This window comes from Sturnus vulgaris, chromosome 9, assembly GCF_052056855.1.
Source record: "Sturnus vulgaris isolate bStuVul1 chromosome 9, bStuVul1.hap1, whole genome shotgun sequence".
In the NCBI taxonomy this organism is placed as follows: Eukaryota; Metazoa; Chordata; class Aves; order Passeriformes; family Sturnidae; genus Sturnus; species Sturnus vulgaris.
In genome coordinates, this window is record NC_142251.1 from 6,272,356 (window position 1) to 6,287,454 (window position 15,099).

The window sequence follows — 15,099 nt, forward strand, 5'->3', positions numbered from 1 at the left end:
GTAAGTTCTCAACTGTGTTTTCAGTTAACTGAACTCAGTTTCAAACTGAGCATCTGTGGGTGGAGATTACAGTGCAAGAATTGTCAGTTTCAGACAATGTCAGATGTCTTGGGTGGCACACAAAGAACTCTCAATCTAAAACACTGCAAAATAAAATCAGGACAAATCAGTTTGTCTTTGGTTTGTATATAATGTGGCCCATCTACAAAAATGATATTTTGAAGTAAAAGGAAGTATATATGGAAACAAAAAATTTGGTGATATTGTAAATATATACCTATGATTAAAAAAAAAAAAAAGTCAGAATTGGTGAACGTTTTATATTTATAATGTTTTTTCTTCCCTCAGACTGTTTTAAAAAGTCTACACTTGCCAAAAAATAATAGTCTTTATGTTCTAACACCTGACCTGCCTCCTCCTTCTTCAAGTCATTCTGGGTAAGTCTTTTGGCCATAAATTCTATTTGTATGGTTTGGGGTTTTTTGGTGGTTTTTATGAAGCCACGTGTGTATTTGCAGGAATTTACAGTCAGTTTTTCACTGCACTAGTGACTGTTGGGATGAACTAACTCAGAATCTCATTTAAAAAAAGCTTGTTGAGGTTTTAAAACTTTGGAGGGGCACATGAACCTCTTAAGTACATACAGAATTTTACATCTCTCAGATGTGATTACTTTAACAGAAATCTAGTCCCTGTGGAAATGAGAGCTGGCCTTGCACAAGTTACTGCTTTATGTTGTTCCATTTAATGTATCTTATAAATCTGTATAAATCATTCCCATCAGATCAGAATTTTCTTTATGAAATGTTTGCTACATTAGTTTATCTTGTACTTTTAAAATGTGTGTAGATAGGCTGAATAATTAATATAAATTAGTTATTAATTAGACATTTATTAATTATATATCAATTATAATTAATTTTCTCTAATTTAGCAAGATATCTTTTATTACTGATTTGAACAGCCAACAAGTAAGCAGTGAGTGTTCATATGTCACAGAATCATGGAATCATCAAAGCTGGAAGTGACCTTCAAGATTATGTAGTTCAACCCACCATAATCACCCCTGAAACATCCCCAGGTGTCACATCCAGACACCTTGAACCCTCCTGACTCCACCACATCCCTGGGCAGCCGAATCCAGCGCTTAACCACTCCTTCAGGGAGAGATATTTATCTAATACCTAATCTGGACTTGCTGTGGTGCAATTTAAGGCCATTTCCTCTCATCCTTCCTCTTGAGACATGGCAGTGGAGACAGCTGGCTCCAACCTCTTTTTGGGGAGTTTTGGGGGTGAGGAGGTTCCCCCTGAGCTGAAGGGTTTCTCCAGGATGGACACCCCGGGCTCCCTGAGTCGCAGCTCCCAGGACTTTCCCTCCAGACACTTCCCCAGCTCTGTTCCCTTCTCTGGACCTGCCCCAGCCCCTCGTTGTCCTTCCAGAATTGAACTGGACACAGCAGTGGAGGTGTGGCCCCAGCAGTGCCCGGTACAGGGGACAGTCACTGCCCTGGTCCTGCACTCCTGGACCAATGCAGGTGCCACTGCCCTTCCTGCCCACCTGGGCACAGCTGGCTCGTGTCCAGCCCCTGTCCACCAGCACCCCCAGGTCTCCTTCTGTTCTCAGGGAATATTGTGAAGGCTTGAAAATGACACAATGTTATATCTTATAAAGTAATCAGCAATTAGTTTGGTTTGTTTGCTTCCCTTTCCCGGAGGCAGCCCCGTATGTGCTGTTTGCCAGGAAAATGGGAATTTGCCTCGGTAGCCGCTAGAGGGTGCGCAGGAATTGAGCCTGCGACAGGAGCTGCTCCAGCGCTGGGATGCCTTTGGAATTGACCCAAATGCATGGATTTCGGGTTTTCTGAAGAGGGACTTGGCTTTCTGCCCTTGTAGGTGATAGGAGAATATTCTGCAAGTGCAGTTGTGTTACTGGTGAGAGGAATTCTTGGAGAGTCAATAGAAATTTGTAACTGATGACTGAAAGTACTTGGTATATTGCGAAACAGTACTTGTGCACATTAACATGTAGTCTGAGGAGGAGATAAGAATGCTGATATGAATTATAAAAATAATAATGATAAAAAAGGAGCATTGAGAGAGGGAATAGTAGCACTGGAACAGAGGGTGGTGTGCATGAACTGTATGTGCAAACAGGAGCTGTGTTTGTGTGTGAGGACAATAAGCCATTGTGCCTTAGCAGCTATTTGGAGAACACTGAAAAGACACTACAGCTGCTATTTGTTTCATTTCCAGCTTCAAAATTTTGTAGCTAGGTATTGCTGTATATTGTAATTTGAATGTTAGAATTCTGGAAAGAGAACTGGAGTCTGAAGAGAGTTGTTTATTGCAACTGCAGTAAAGTATATAACAACAAACTGTTTAAAAACAGTTCTTTGCCTTTTTTATGGGATTAATGGTTTTAAAGAACTTCACTTGATATTAAAATCAAAGTAGTTGTTACCTTTTATAGTTTATATTTGTTTCATAGTGGAGATTAGTTCTGGATATTTTTAAGATAAAAGTTGGTAGCTTTGGGACAGCAAATGATGACTAATTAGTGGCTATTTAAACACGGATAATTTGAAGGCTAGATCATCTCCCTGAAGTCATAAATTCTAGATGAAAGGGGAGGCTTGCCTCCAATTAAAGCATCAATGCAGATCAAAACACATCTAATTGAAGCAATGTACCAAACCCAGTTACACTGTTTACTGCCTACTGTTAGGTCAGTTATTATTCAGATTAGTTTGTTACCCACAATTTTTAAAAGCGTTGTGCTCACATCTATTATTAATGGATGTTGAAGAACTTTGCCTCTTGCTCTGGGAGTTCATCTGTTGTTTTCTTCAAATGCCTTCTGTTTTGAACTAGAGATAAATAGTCGTGATTTGAATATCTCCAGAAAGTGATATTTGAAAAGCCTGAGATTTCAGTATGTGATATTTTATCTATATGCCCTTGTTAAAAGGAACAGTCTGGCCTCAGCTCTATAAGCTCCTATTTTTGTCTGCTCTTTCTATTGAGGCAGAACAGTGTCTGAAACATCCTTTTCCAACATATTGATCTGAAGGCATTGAAGTTTATTGTGACAGACTGAATGGGCTTAACCCAGAACTGACTTAAAAACAGCGTCTAAATGTAATGGCAAAGTGATCCTGCCGTTTAAACAAACAAAAATCTCTTTGGGTATCTTTGTTCATCAGTAGCCTACCTAAAGCTTTTATAGGTAATAGAAACCCAGTGAATTACTACTGCATGCTAGTAAATTGAGGTGGAAAGATTAAATTTAAATGTCAAATACCACCTGTATGGTTCCACCCTGCTTCCACAATTTCAGCTGGCAAAGCCATACTTATCCATGCATGATACCCAGAACAATAACCACATGTTCTGTGAGCTGTGGACATAATGAAATCCGATTTCTAGTGAATTCCTGCCTCATCCCAGCAGCTGCAGTAAATCAGCCTTCTCCTTCCATGCTTCCCATCATCTCACCTACCTCAGATGCAGCCTCCATTTCTTCTTGTATTTTTTGTAGCACTTGTGTAATATTTTTCCCCTTGCACAGAGTATCAGCTTGCCCTGCATCTGTTCTCCAGCTCAGTCAGGCAGTATCAAAGGAAAAGAGAAATCATGTCCTATGGGTTGTTTTGAGATCACTGGCCAGAGGTGAAGGATGGGTATAAAATACTGCACTTTTAATGCAGCCTTTTACTGAAGTGGGTGGTAATTTGGGTCCCCTTCCTGCTCCTGGCTGTTGATTTATACATGATCTTTGAGACCTTTCTAACACTGTGAGACCTCCTTAAAACCAGTGTCAATGTTCAAAAGTTACCAGATGGGAGCAGAAGTTACCAGGTGGGTGGAGAAGAACATGATTTCCCTCGGAAAGCAATCTTGAAAGGAAAGATGCCAAAGAATGTCCATCATTAAACATCCATGGGGGTAGATCCCTTTCAGCAGCTTTGTCAGATTAGATTAATCACTTCCTCAGTGTGCAATTCCTTCCCTTTGTTGCCTTGGATGCTTCTTGAAGGCTGACAATACCCAGTTCAGGAAATAGGTTTAGGAGAATATAAGAGGGAAGCATGAAAAGTGTGAGCATGGGGGTCTGGCCATGGAGCTGTCATCCAGATTGTCTCTCCTTTCTATCCTGTGTGTTCTGGGAGATGCTTTTTATCATTTTTTGTTGCTGTTGTCATTATAGTGCATATAATGTACTTTATACTTTTTTTGCTAAATAGCTGAAAGTCAAAGATACTTTATTATACTTGATGAATCACTGGAAAGTTGAAAAGCATTAAAAACCCAGGTGCATACCATGGAGATTATTAGAAATAATGCAATTTTTCTAAGTGATTGTAACTTGTTTAACAAGTGTAATCATCTGTGTGGATAAGAAAAAACCCACAGATCCCATTTTTCAAGCAATAGGTCCATGTATTGCTGAATGCCTGTGCTTTAGATCATTGCAGAGCACTGGTGGTGATGTGGTTTCTTGTTGTACCTTATCAACTGTAGCAGAGTGTTAATTAAGGACGATGTAACCTGCAACTCCAATTATTAGTCCTGTCTGCTTAGCTGGACAGGAGCAGTGCCTTGCTTTAGTTACTTTGAAAGCTTCCATAAGAATGGTAAGATTAATGTTTTATTTTCACATCTGTTCATGAGACAGTTTAAAAATCCTGAAGTTTAAAATGCAGTAGAATGTAAACAAAAGGGCTTCTGCTCATTTACATGTTAGCCAGATTTGCTAACTGATTGCTGTTTGAACCTAATCTACCACCTCCTGCTGCATTAGCTACAACAAACATTACATTTACATACTGATTTCTTATTTTGTTTTAATGTAAATAATCTGTAATTACAGTAAATTTGGACTTCTGTTGACATGAGCTTGTATAAATCTGTAAGTTTAAAATGGAAATGTTAATTACCTTGTGTTGTACCTGTTAATATAAAAATCAGGGGTTTTTGGGGAAATCTGTGTGACTGAGGAAGTGGGAAATACTGAATGTATTTCCAAGAAACTGAGATTAAAAGGAACATGTACATATCATTGATTAAGGATTTATTTTGGTGTCAAATTCTAAAAGATTACCAAAATTTCAAAGAAAAATGCTGCTGAAAAGCAAAGTATCATATAAAAAATCAGACCATTAATGCAATCACTTAACAGCAGATAGAACCAATCTGTTTTGTGTGCCTAAGTCTCTTGCTAGAATTGGTGAGAGCAGTGACTGTGGTCAGGTCTATTTTCTTTTGTCTATTCTTGGACTTCTCTTTTGGGTGTAGGCAGGGTACCTCAAATGGAAAATTGGTGCCCAAAAATGTAGATTTCCTTGCCTCCTGTGCTGCATAGTGAGTGCAGAATCATTCAGCTGAGGTAAAAAAGTTGCAAAGGCAGTGTATCACCTATCAGCAAATGCTTTTGAAAGCTGGGGTTTGCACTTGGGGAAAAATGGTTCTAGTAAGAGTGGTCTACTTTAGTCCTCTTTCTAGAATTTAGTTTTCTTTTTCCATGAATTAATTCTCAGATTAATCGAATTCTTTTAGCACTGGTGGCAACAATGAAAAAGAAAAAAAGAAAAAAATCTGTCTTGTCTTTAATGGGACCTAGAGTTTAACCCCGATTTTCTTCCCCTTTTAATATAGATATTTTATTTGTTAGTCAAATTATTATACTACAAAGTTATTGTCAACTATAACATTTGTAGGAAAATTAAACAGCTGCAAACACTGAAGCCAAATTTTAGATGTGTATTGTATTCAAAGTCAGTCTTCTCAATACACTTACATGGGCCTAAAGAGAAATGAAAATAAGCTTCATCTTAGTGTCAGTGAGACGTTTCCTTTAAATACATTTATATTGTAAAATTTATCTTTGCCTTAATGGCTGAAATACAAATTTTGGGCAAGTAATTTGGGGTAATCTGCATCCCCCTTTGCTGGAGGAAATGATTATGAGACAGACATCAAGCCCATCCCACAGAGGAGGGTGAGCACCGGTGCTGGCATCAGTGTCCCATCAGATGTGCCATCAATTCCTCCTCCCTTCTCCTTTCCATTGGACACTTTCCAAGCTTTACAGCTGTCAGACCATGTGAGATTTTGATATAGGAGCTCCAAGGACCAGAGCAGTTGATCAGTGCATTTCTATGTAAGCAGAAGTAGTGTTCCTCATTTTGTTATTTTTCTCAAGAAAAAGTGAACAATTAACCATGCACTGTATTTGCTAACATTTTCAAACCTAGTTTTCCCTCCATTTTTTCCATTTTTTTTTTAATTAGCCAGCTTAATTTTCAGCCTCTTTGTTCACTGTTTGTCAATGAACATGTGCTGAGAATTTGCTTGTTAACAACATTCAGCTTGTGTTGCTTAGAAATCCCCAAAGTAGAGGTGTCAAAATTGTTAGTTCAAAAATTAAAGCTTTTAATTTTTAGGCACTTCATTTAAATTTGTTTGAAGAGTATTTTTTCCTTTCCAAAATGCTTCCTGCACTCACAAGTGGAAAACTTTTCCTATGAGCAGATGCTTTTTATTAGCAAGCTGTATTTTGAGTTGCATTGAAGTGTGTGGATCATGCATAACTGGAGAGACTGAGGGTTTGATCAGACTGTCCTGTTTCCTTCTATGTTTACATCAATTACAGAATGAAAACATGAGTCATGTTATCAGTTAGCATCTACAGATTTTCAGATAGAGTCAAAATTAGCTATAACAGAACCTTGTGTGAGTCTGTATGGAATCCAGAGCCGTTCACATATGCGGTAATTAATGTTTTCAGAGCAATTAAATATGTCATTTGCCTCCAATATTTGCTGAAAACAAATAAAAAAATCAGAATCTGAAAAAGCACAGCAGGATATTTTAGTTGCTACTGAACATTTGCCAATAGAAAATGTGGTTATGGGGATACGAAACTTACAATCAAATTAGAATTACCTTTGAAAACAGGCATACAACTTTTCAGTACTCCTCTTTTTATTTTTTCCCCTCCTTTGAAGGACTGTTAAGTATTTAAAAAATTTGTAGGCCTTTTGTAGCAAATCTTGTGAAAGTGCAGAAAACTACACGTTCAGCATAGGTGACTCCAGTTACATTTGTAATGTCTCTCATGCTTAGCATTGACAATGAATTATATTTATTTTCCATGTTGGAAAATCATAAAAGACAAGAAATAGCACTTTATGATTTTGTTTGGTAGTATGTGATTAATGAGATATCACAGGAGCCAAATTAGGTTTCTGAGTGAAGAAATTTTTGTAAGATAAATTTCCCTGAGATGTTCAAGCAAATTTTGTATCTCTTGCTACAGCATCCAGTGAGTGTTGTACGAGTTCCTTCCCATCTGAGCAGCAAAACAGCAGATGAGTAATTCCAGAAGGAGTTAAAACTAACAAATCAGGTCTCAAATGATGTAGGAGTCTTTCTTGTCTTCTTGTATCAGCTGTGCTGCTCTGCATTCAGAATTTGCCCTTTACTGCTAAGAGAGGTGGCATGTTGAAGTGTCACAGAATAGTGAAGATGTGAAGGAAAAAAACACAGTCCTTCTTTTAAGTGTACGTGATAAGAAAAAAAGAATTGAATAGGACCAGTTAAATTTCTTATGCCACTGAACAAGTCTAGTCTGCATAAATATTGTTCAGAAACTCAAGCTGTGGTACAGTGTTGCTGCAGTTTTGTAGCATGTGCAAGGTTGCCATAATTGCCGTGTCTATAAAAGAAGTCCTGCCTTCTACTTTGAAAAGTAGATAGCTGCATAATTTTGTACCTAATTAAGCAATCAGGATGCCTTTTTAACATCCAGATGTTTTACTACCAGGAAAATCAGAAAAAGAACCCCAAGTTTGTAACAACATGAAGATATAGTTGGCCTGTTTGAACTGTATCTTAAGATTTCTTTTTTTTTAGTTTAATTTTTAAAAAATTATTTATTTTTATTAAGACCTCTGTGTCATCCATTTAAAACAATGTGAGCAGAACTAACTTTTCTAAATGTTCAATTCCCACACAAGAAATTCTGCTGTGGTTACTTTTCCAGTTCTAATTAGCTGGGTTTATGTGCTTTAAATGAAACTAAGCAGAAGAATTCCCATTTGGTTTCTGCTTCAGGTAACCCTAGAGAAGCAAGAACATGCTTTGCCTTGTTCTGCTTACCATCAGTTCTTAATGTGCATCATAGCTTGATATTTGGTCTGGCTATCAATATGCTGACAAGCCTGTTATTAGTGGTATTAGGAGTGCTAAATACACCCGATGTTTGTGAAGATAATGGGACTCTCTCCATTTTGAAAATACTTAACATTAGAAGAGCTTTAAAGGCTGCAGTCACCTTATTAAGGAAGGAGTTCAGGAATGGCCTTTGGTCATTCTCAGCAGGCTTCCTTGCATTTAAGAGTGAAAAGAGAGATGATAATGTTGTGCCTGGACTTGTCCATGTAGAGTTTAGGGTACCCTGGGGTTTTTGCATCTGACTGTAAAACAAGCTATAACATGCTTATCCCTGATTTTCCTGTTTTTCTTTCAACCATTTCAGGGCCCTGCAGGAGTCATTAAATCAAAACTTCATGCTGATTGTCACCCATCGAGAAGTCCAGCGGGAGTACAACCTCAACTTCTCAGGAAGCAGTACCATTCAGGAGGTGAGTGCTGTTTCACAGCTGAAGAATAAATGTAGCTCATTATAGCTAATGCCAGCTCTGTTAAAGGGGGTTTGCATAGTCTTGATGGATATTCCTGTATTTTATTAGTCTTTTTTATTTTAATCGACTGGATCATCAAGATTTGCTGTGATTTGATGAAATAATTCAGTTAGAAAAAGGTGTTCTATTAAATTCTACAGAAAGGATATTTCTTTTTGTATTGTAGTAGCAAAACACACAAACAAACATTTATTGAGTTATTCAAATTGCATTTTACTTGAAGCCCCTTGAAGCTTCCTGTGTCTTCCCTTCTTTTAACCAGCTCCATCTCCATTTTGTGGGCACCTCAGGCATTGTGCTGGTTGCTGTTGGAGAGCTGTAATTCTTACTGGCCTGGTGGCCAAATGGTTTTGTGTGTAATGGACATTGCTGCCGTTCTGTGGAATGGCCAGCAAGGGGTGATATTGGAGAGAACTTCGGCAGAATTGAGTCCTAAAGGATCAAATGTCTCTGATGTGGCTCTGGACTCTCTGAATGCAGAATAAGCAGTCACTTGCATATTTTAAAAACTTCTTTGCAAGCCTGAAGGTTGTTGTCTAGTGCTCCATTGTCTATCTGATGCCAGATGTTCTGGATGTTATTTTCCATATAACCCACTGCTTTCTGGAAACTTGACAAACAACCTAGAAATATGAATCTTCAGAATTCACATTACAAAATATTAAGATTAAATGTTTGCTTTTCAAATTAAATGTATGTTTGCTATTATTGGTCTGACACTTCTCTCAATCTTTCAGGGTTGAACAGATTTTATTGAAGTTTTTTGTGTCACATGCTGACATGGTAGACAGAATTAATTTAAGTTCTGTATTATTAGCTATGGGAGTAGTATCTTATACAACAATGAAGAATGATCACTAACTGTTTTCATTGTTAATCCTGTTATTCCTAAGATCTAAATTCTGATCTTTCCCTCATGTGAAAGCCTGTTTTCTACTTCTTATGTTTAGATCTACTATAGTAAGTTCTGTTTTGCTGTTTGTGGTAATACAGATAAACAAACATACTTGGGTCAGTTTGACTTTTAAGGACCTGAACTTTGACTCTCTAGAATTGTAAAGAATTTGAACATTTATGGAAATAAATCATCCAAATATGTGGTTTTAATTTTAAAATAGTGAGATTCTAAAAGAAAACATATACATATGTATTGTCTGTTTGGTTTTTATTGATGCTATATCATTTACTTCTTTGCTGGTGGGTCTTACCTGGCTTAAAGGAACCAGAAAGCTGTGATAGGGGGATCTAGGCTGCTTTTCCATGCCCGGAAGTTTTCTTGTTTGTTGGTAATGGTAGCTTACAGCCATCAGGTTGCCATATGAAATCAACATAATTTAAAAATTAATTCTGATTTTTCCCTTAAACAACCAAAATCAAAACCCTACCACCACGTAACCAGCACGAGCAGAGAGCCTTTCTTTGCCTTTCTTGTATCTGAGTGTCACACCCAATAGAGTGTCTAAAATTGTGAAGACCAATTCAGGAGCTAAAATGAGACAAGAACTCTCTGGCCCTTGTTGTGCAGCTGATGCTGAACAGGTGAACGTGTCTGTCTGTGCAAAGGCTCCTGGAAATCCCTGGGGATTTCACTGAGGTAAAAGGGTTGGTGAACATTTGTCTAATTATAGAAAGCAAGCACTGTTTTGAATGTTAACTCCCTAATGGCTTCTTAATTTAATTTTTTTTTTTTCTTTTAGCATAGAGTAATCATTGTAACAAATCTAGGCAGTCCTTGTGGTTTGGAGGAATTGTTGATCTCGTTCCTCATCTCCTTTGTCTCTGTCCTCTCCTGGGACTGTTAGATTTTTTTTTTCTCTCTTCACTCTCTTGTTCACACTTTAACAAATTAATAGTTTACTTTCCTCCTGGTGTATTTTTGTAACGATGGAGAAGCTCAGTGATGCAGTTGCCAACCACAAGAGGGCAGGAAGGACTATTCAATTATTACCTAAAAATACCGCTCAGTGTTTTCAAATTAGCTTCTGGTATATTAACAAAAAGGACTATAATGGCCAAGTTATTGTTTGATTTACAGATAATTGGCATATTGCAGGGAGGAGACTTAATTTCACCCTTTTAAATTAAACAGGGAGATTTAAAAAGACATAAAATATTCATTAATGTTCAGTGATTATAAAGCAGTGGCATATATTTATTCTACCTTTATTACTGTTTCGATGGGAAAATACAGCAAATATTTCAGAAATCGACTTGGCCATACTGACAAGTTGAAATGTTTAAGCAGTGTTAATGCAATCTACTCACACGCCATATCCTATGCAGAAAGATTCAAAATGACTACATCAATTATTAAAAGAAATATTTAAGATTCTAGAAATGTTCTACTTCTTGCCACAGTTGGGTGCAACTGTCTCTCAAGGGCTGCTGGTTCAGTGTGCTGTTGTTATTAGTACTGTGAATTTTAAGGAATAGATATTTTTCACAAGGGTCTCAAAAACCCCCCAAACTCACACCAAAAACTCAACCCCACCACCCTTTTAGAAGGCAGAAATGTTTTGCAATGCATTAAATGCAGAATCCAGTGAGCTCACAGCTGTACTTTCCTCAACTCCTATTGCTGCAGTTCTCTGGTGTTTTTATTGTTTAGAATGCATGTTTAATAGTAAATTATATTCGGGTGAATTGTTTTTTCAAAGAAATCGTGGTGTTTAATGGGGAAACCATGTGGCAAAAAATTATCTGAGAGAAGCCTGATGCTGTAGTGCTCATGTCTGCTTCCAAAATTTATTGCATATTATTTTAATAATTGGATTTTGGATGTTTCTTGAAAATGCCTTTTATTTTTTTAACATTCTTCGTCAAAATAGCTAACTCTTTACATATTAAAATCTGATTGCTCATCTTAAAATATAAGTTACATTCAGTTATATTGTTTTGTGATTATGAACTTATAATCTTTGGAAATTAAATAAAAAACTAAATGGAACTTGTAAAAAATTCTGTATATTCGATTTAATTTTTTTTTGAGTTGAGTAGGGGAGTAGTTAACTTGGAAAATTAGTAATAACATGATAGTCTAAATTGCAAATTAATCTGTGTCACAGGTTTCTGACATAAGTTTGTTCTTGTAAAATTGCAGTATTAAATTAATTCTGGGCAGATACCGTTCTGGGAAATATAATGGTTACTTTTTTCCATGATCTGCATTTTAAATTGGAAATTGGGAGGTTTTGTACCAGTTAGGAGACTGCAAATGAATACATTTACAGTGTATTAGATGGTTAAATAAAGACAATTTGACAAATTGAACTCCTAATGCGAGACTAAAAGGAGTTTTCTGTCTGAAGACTTGTTCTTTATTCTGCTAAGATAATTTATAGCGGTTGTTTGAAATTGGAGAAATTTTTTTTTTAACTTTAGGTTTGGGAAGCTCTGTGCTAAATTATTCCGAGGCATTGCCACACTCAAGATAATTTCTTTTCTATCTATTCTTCTTAACTTGTTCTCATTTAGAAATGAACATTTTTATTACTTTTCATTTTTGCAAATTGTAGTTTCATTATTTGACAGATATGAAGGGAAGTCTTTTTCACAAGGGAGAATATTTAAATTTGTGTTAAAAGCAAGTTTGTGTTCTGATTCCGGAGCAGACAAACTAATTTGTGAAAAACTTAATGGACTTGAGTTCTTGTCACAATAATGTGCACTACACTTTTTGTTTTAATCAGCGACACAGAAAAAAAATCAAACATTTTCAACAAACTGGATTGCTCCATTAAAAACAAGGACTTTACATTTGTCTATTTTACTCTTTTGATACAGACTTTGAAGCCTTTTTGTCATTCCTGTGTGCAGGATTGCAAAAATATGCAGTGTACACAAGCTGTGACTGCTAAAGGGTGGATGAGTTAAATATGTCCCTCAGTCCCCTCACAGACTGGTAATCTTATTTTGTAATTGCTGGAAATTCCGGTTGAGAATACTATGTAGAGCATGTACTGGGCACTAAAATTCTTGGTAAAACATAAAATCTGTGCAAACAATGCAGAGAAGATGGGTCTCTAAATGCTGGCTGCCTCTGCATAGCTGCCTCTGCTCTTTATTCTGTTCCTTTAGCCAATAACTTAAGCAGAGGCTGCCTGCTCAGCATCCCTGTCACCTGTGCTAGGTAATATATTTGTTCTCTGTTCCCTGCAGACTCACTGGCTAAGGTGGAATATGGAAAGCATTGTATCCAATAGCCCTCCAGGCAGGAGGAGGAACTATTTGTGCACACAACTGCCTGGGCTGAGATAAACTGTAAATTCTGTGTTGACAGACCCTAATCAAATCCTCTGTGATGAATTTCTTTAAACTTTTTTCATGAGTGGATGAATGTTAAACAAGATGCAAAATCACCATTATGAACATGAAGGCAGAAGCATTATTTAAAAGGCCTGAATAAATGTAATATATAAATATAGGTAAGCTGAGCTGAATTACCTGCAGCAGGCAGAAAAATAATCTGGCTGAAGGTCTTGTACCTTTTTCTGATCTGTTTTTTGGTGTGTGAACAAAATATTTTCAAGACAGTTGTTGCTGAGTGAGATCATTCAAAGTAAACGTCAGACACTGACATGGAGACATGAAATGCATATATAAATAATGTTACTCTTTTTAATGCCGTAGCAAGATAATTACAGTAAAATACATTTACCAGAAATAGACATACCCAAATATGGTACATATATTAATAGTTTGAGAAACAGTTTTATGTTTTGACATTTTGTACTTGCTTTAAAATTGTTGAAAACTACTGTTGTAATAAAAATCAGTAACTTGCACTTTTTGGATTTAATAGGAGGTGCACAAACATTCTATTGTTCAAACACTCCTAGTATCAGACAAGCTATTAAAATACATTGCTATAGTCATTGAACTCGAGAGCCGTATGTTTTTGTGAAATTTGAATATTTAGTTTGCTTTTTAAAGAAATCTGTCATCTTAAAATTATACTGAATTTATAGCAGGTTGTAAACAGCAGTATACATAATTTAAACATCGCTGTGATAGCCTCGGTGTTCTGCTGTGGTAAATGAGGACCTGCTAGCAAGTCAGGCTGTGACTTTTTCAGCGAGGAGAGAAAAAAATATTTTTAAAAAGCTTAATCAACTTTTTGATTTGTTTTTTTGCCTTAGTATGATAGAAAAACCAGCACATACCTAAAGTAAAACGTATTCTCTGGAAGAAATCCTTGATAAACTTTTTGTAAGTGATCGCGTGTTGGAAATTATATGAAAAGGAAGTTCCTTGGGAAATAAAGAGAAAATACCTTTTAGGTACCTGTTCAACAGTGATAACTTTATTATTAGGCACTTAAAATATCTTAATACCTGACTGAAGGGATCTGTTTTCGAAGATATCCCATTGAAAAATATATATAACTATTTTTCTTTTTCTGCAACAGAAGCAGCAATAAGAGATAAAGAAAGGGCACTACTTCTCACTTAATTATGAATCTTAATATATTCCTGACAGAATATGTTTCATAACCTGTGATTTGATTTTGGTGGGTTTGGACGTGCATATCATTAAAGAAACGATCTTCAGTTATTAAAAACTAGTAAACATGGACATTTTTATATGCAAGAAAAGGCAGAGAGTAAATAATTGCACTGGTGACCAATACTGTAATAATCCTGTTTTACAATATGCACTTGACAGGTTGTAATAGTGCTAATTGAAGAGACTAATTCACACTTGCTTCATTCTATTCAAAGGCAAAATCAGCAGCTTGTTTTGCTTTTGACCAGATGGTCCTGATGAACACCTACTGTGCACTTTAAGTGCTTTACTAGAATTACAAAGGCTGGGGGCTGCATCCGACTCAAAATGATTTGAGAAGAGAAAAAACCTCACTGCTCAATGGATTTGGTGCAACTAAATTAATTCTAGTGGACCCATTACACATTGAGCCCCCTTTTCAAAGTGCTGAGCCTCCTCGTTTGTTCTGTAGCAATGAGAAAGTGAAAGGCAGATTACTGCAAACAGAAATTAAAAAAAAGTGCTGTGAAAAGGAGAAAAGAGGCCTTGAAGCCTTTTCATATCATTTGGGTTTTTCAAGTGCGTTATTTTTGGGGAGGGTGGATGTATGAAAAGCCAATTGGAGTTTTTTTTGTTTTAAAGTGCGCTATTTAAGTACTATGAATATAAAAGCAAGAGCAACAGTTGACTGAGTTTACTGTGGTAAAGCTTTGTGTCCAAGGATGAATCAAATTCATTATAGTCAATGCTTTGTATTTTCATATGAATGTAGGGTTAGTTTCACAAGACTGTGTCTGTTTAGGATAATTATAATTTAATATTTTCCTTTCATAAAGTTATCACTGTAGTTTATCTAAAATTTGCTGAAAGCAAGGTTTTTTTCCTTGCATAAATTTAGAAGCACCCAG

General features: G+C 36.4%; 1 protein-coding gene across 1 annotated transcript in view; it reads left to right on the forward strand.

The window, feature by feature from the left end:
* Nucleotides 1-15,099, forward strand: part of FAF1 (Fas associated factor 1) — a 152,808-nt gene that overhangs the window by 38,171 nt on the left and 99,538 nt on the right. Inside the window, exons 6-7 of the mRNA XM_014870659.2 lie at nt 349-437; nt 8,542-8,647. Coding sequence (XP_014726145.1) covers nt 349-437; nt 8,542-8,647 — 195 coding nt within the window. The remainder of the gene's footprint in view (nt 1-348; nt 438-8,541; nt 8,648-15,099) is intronic.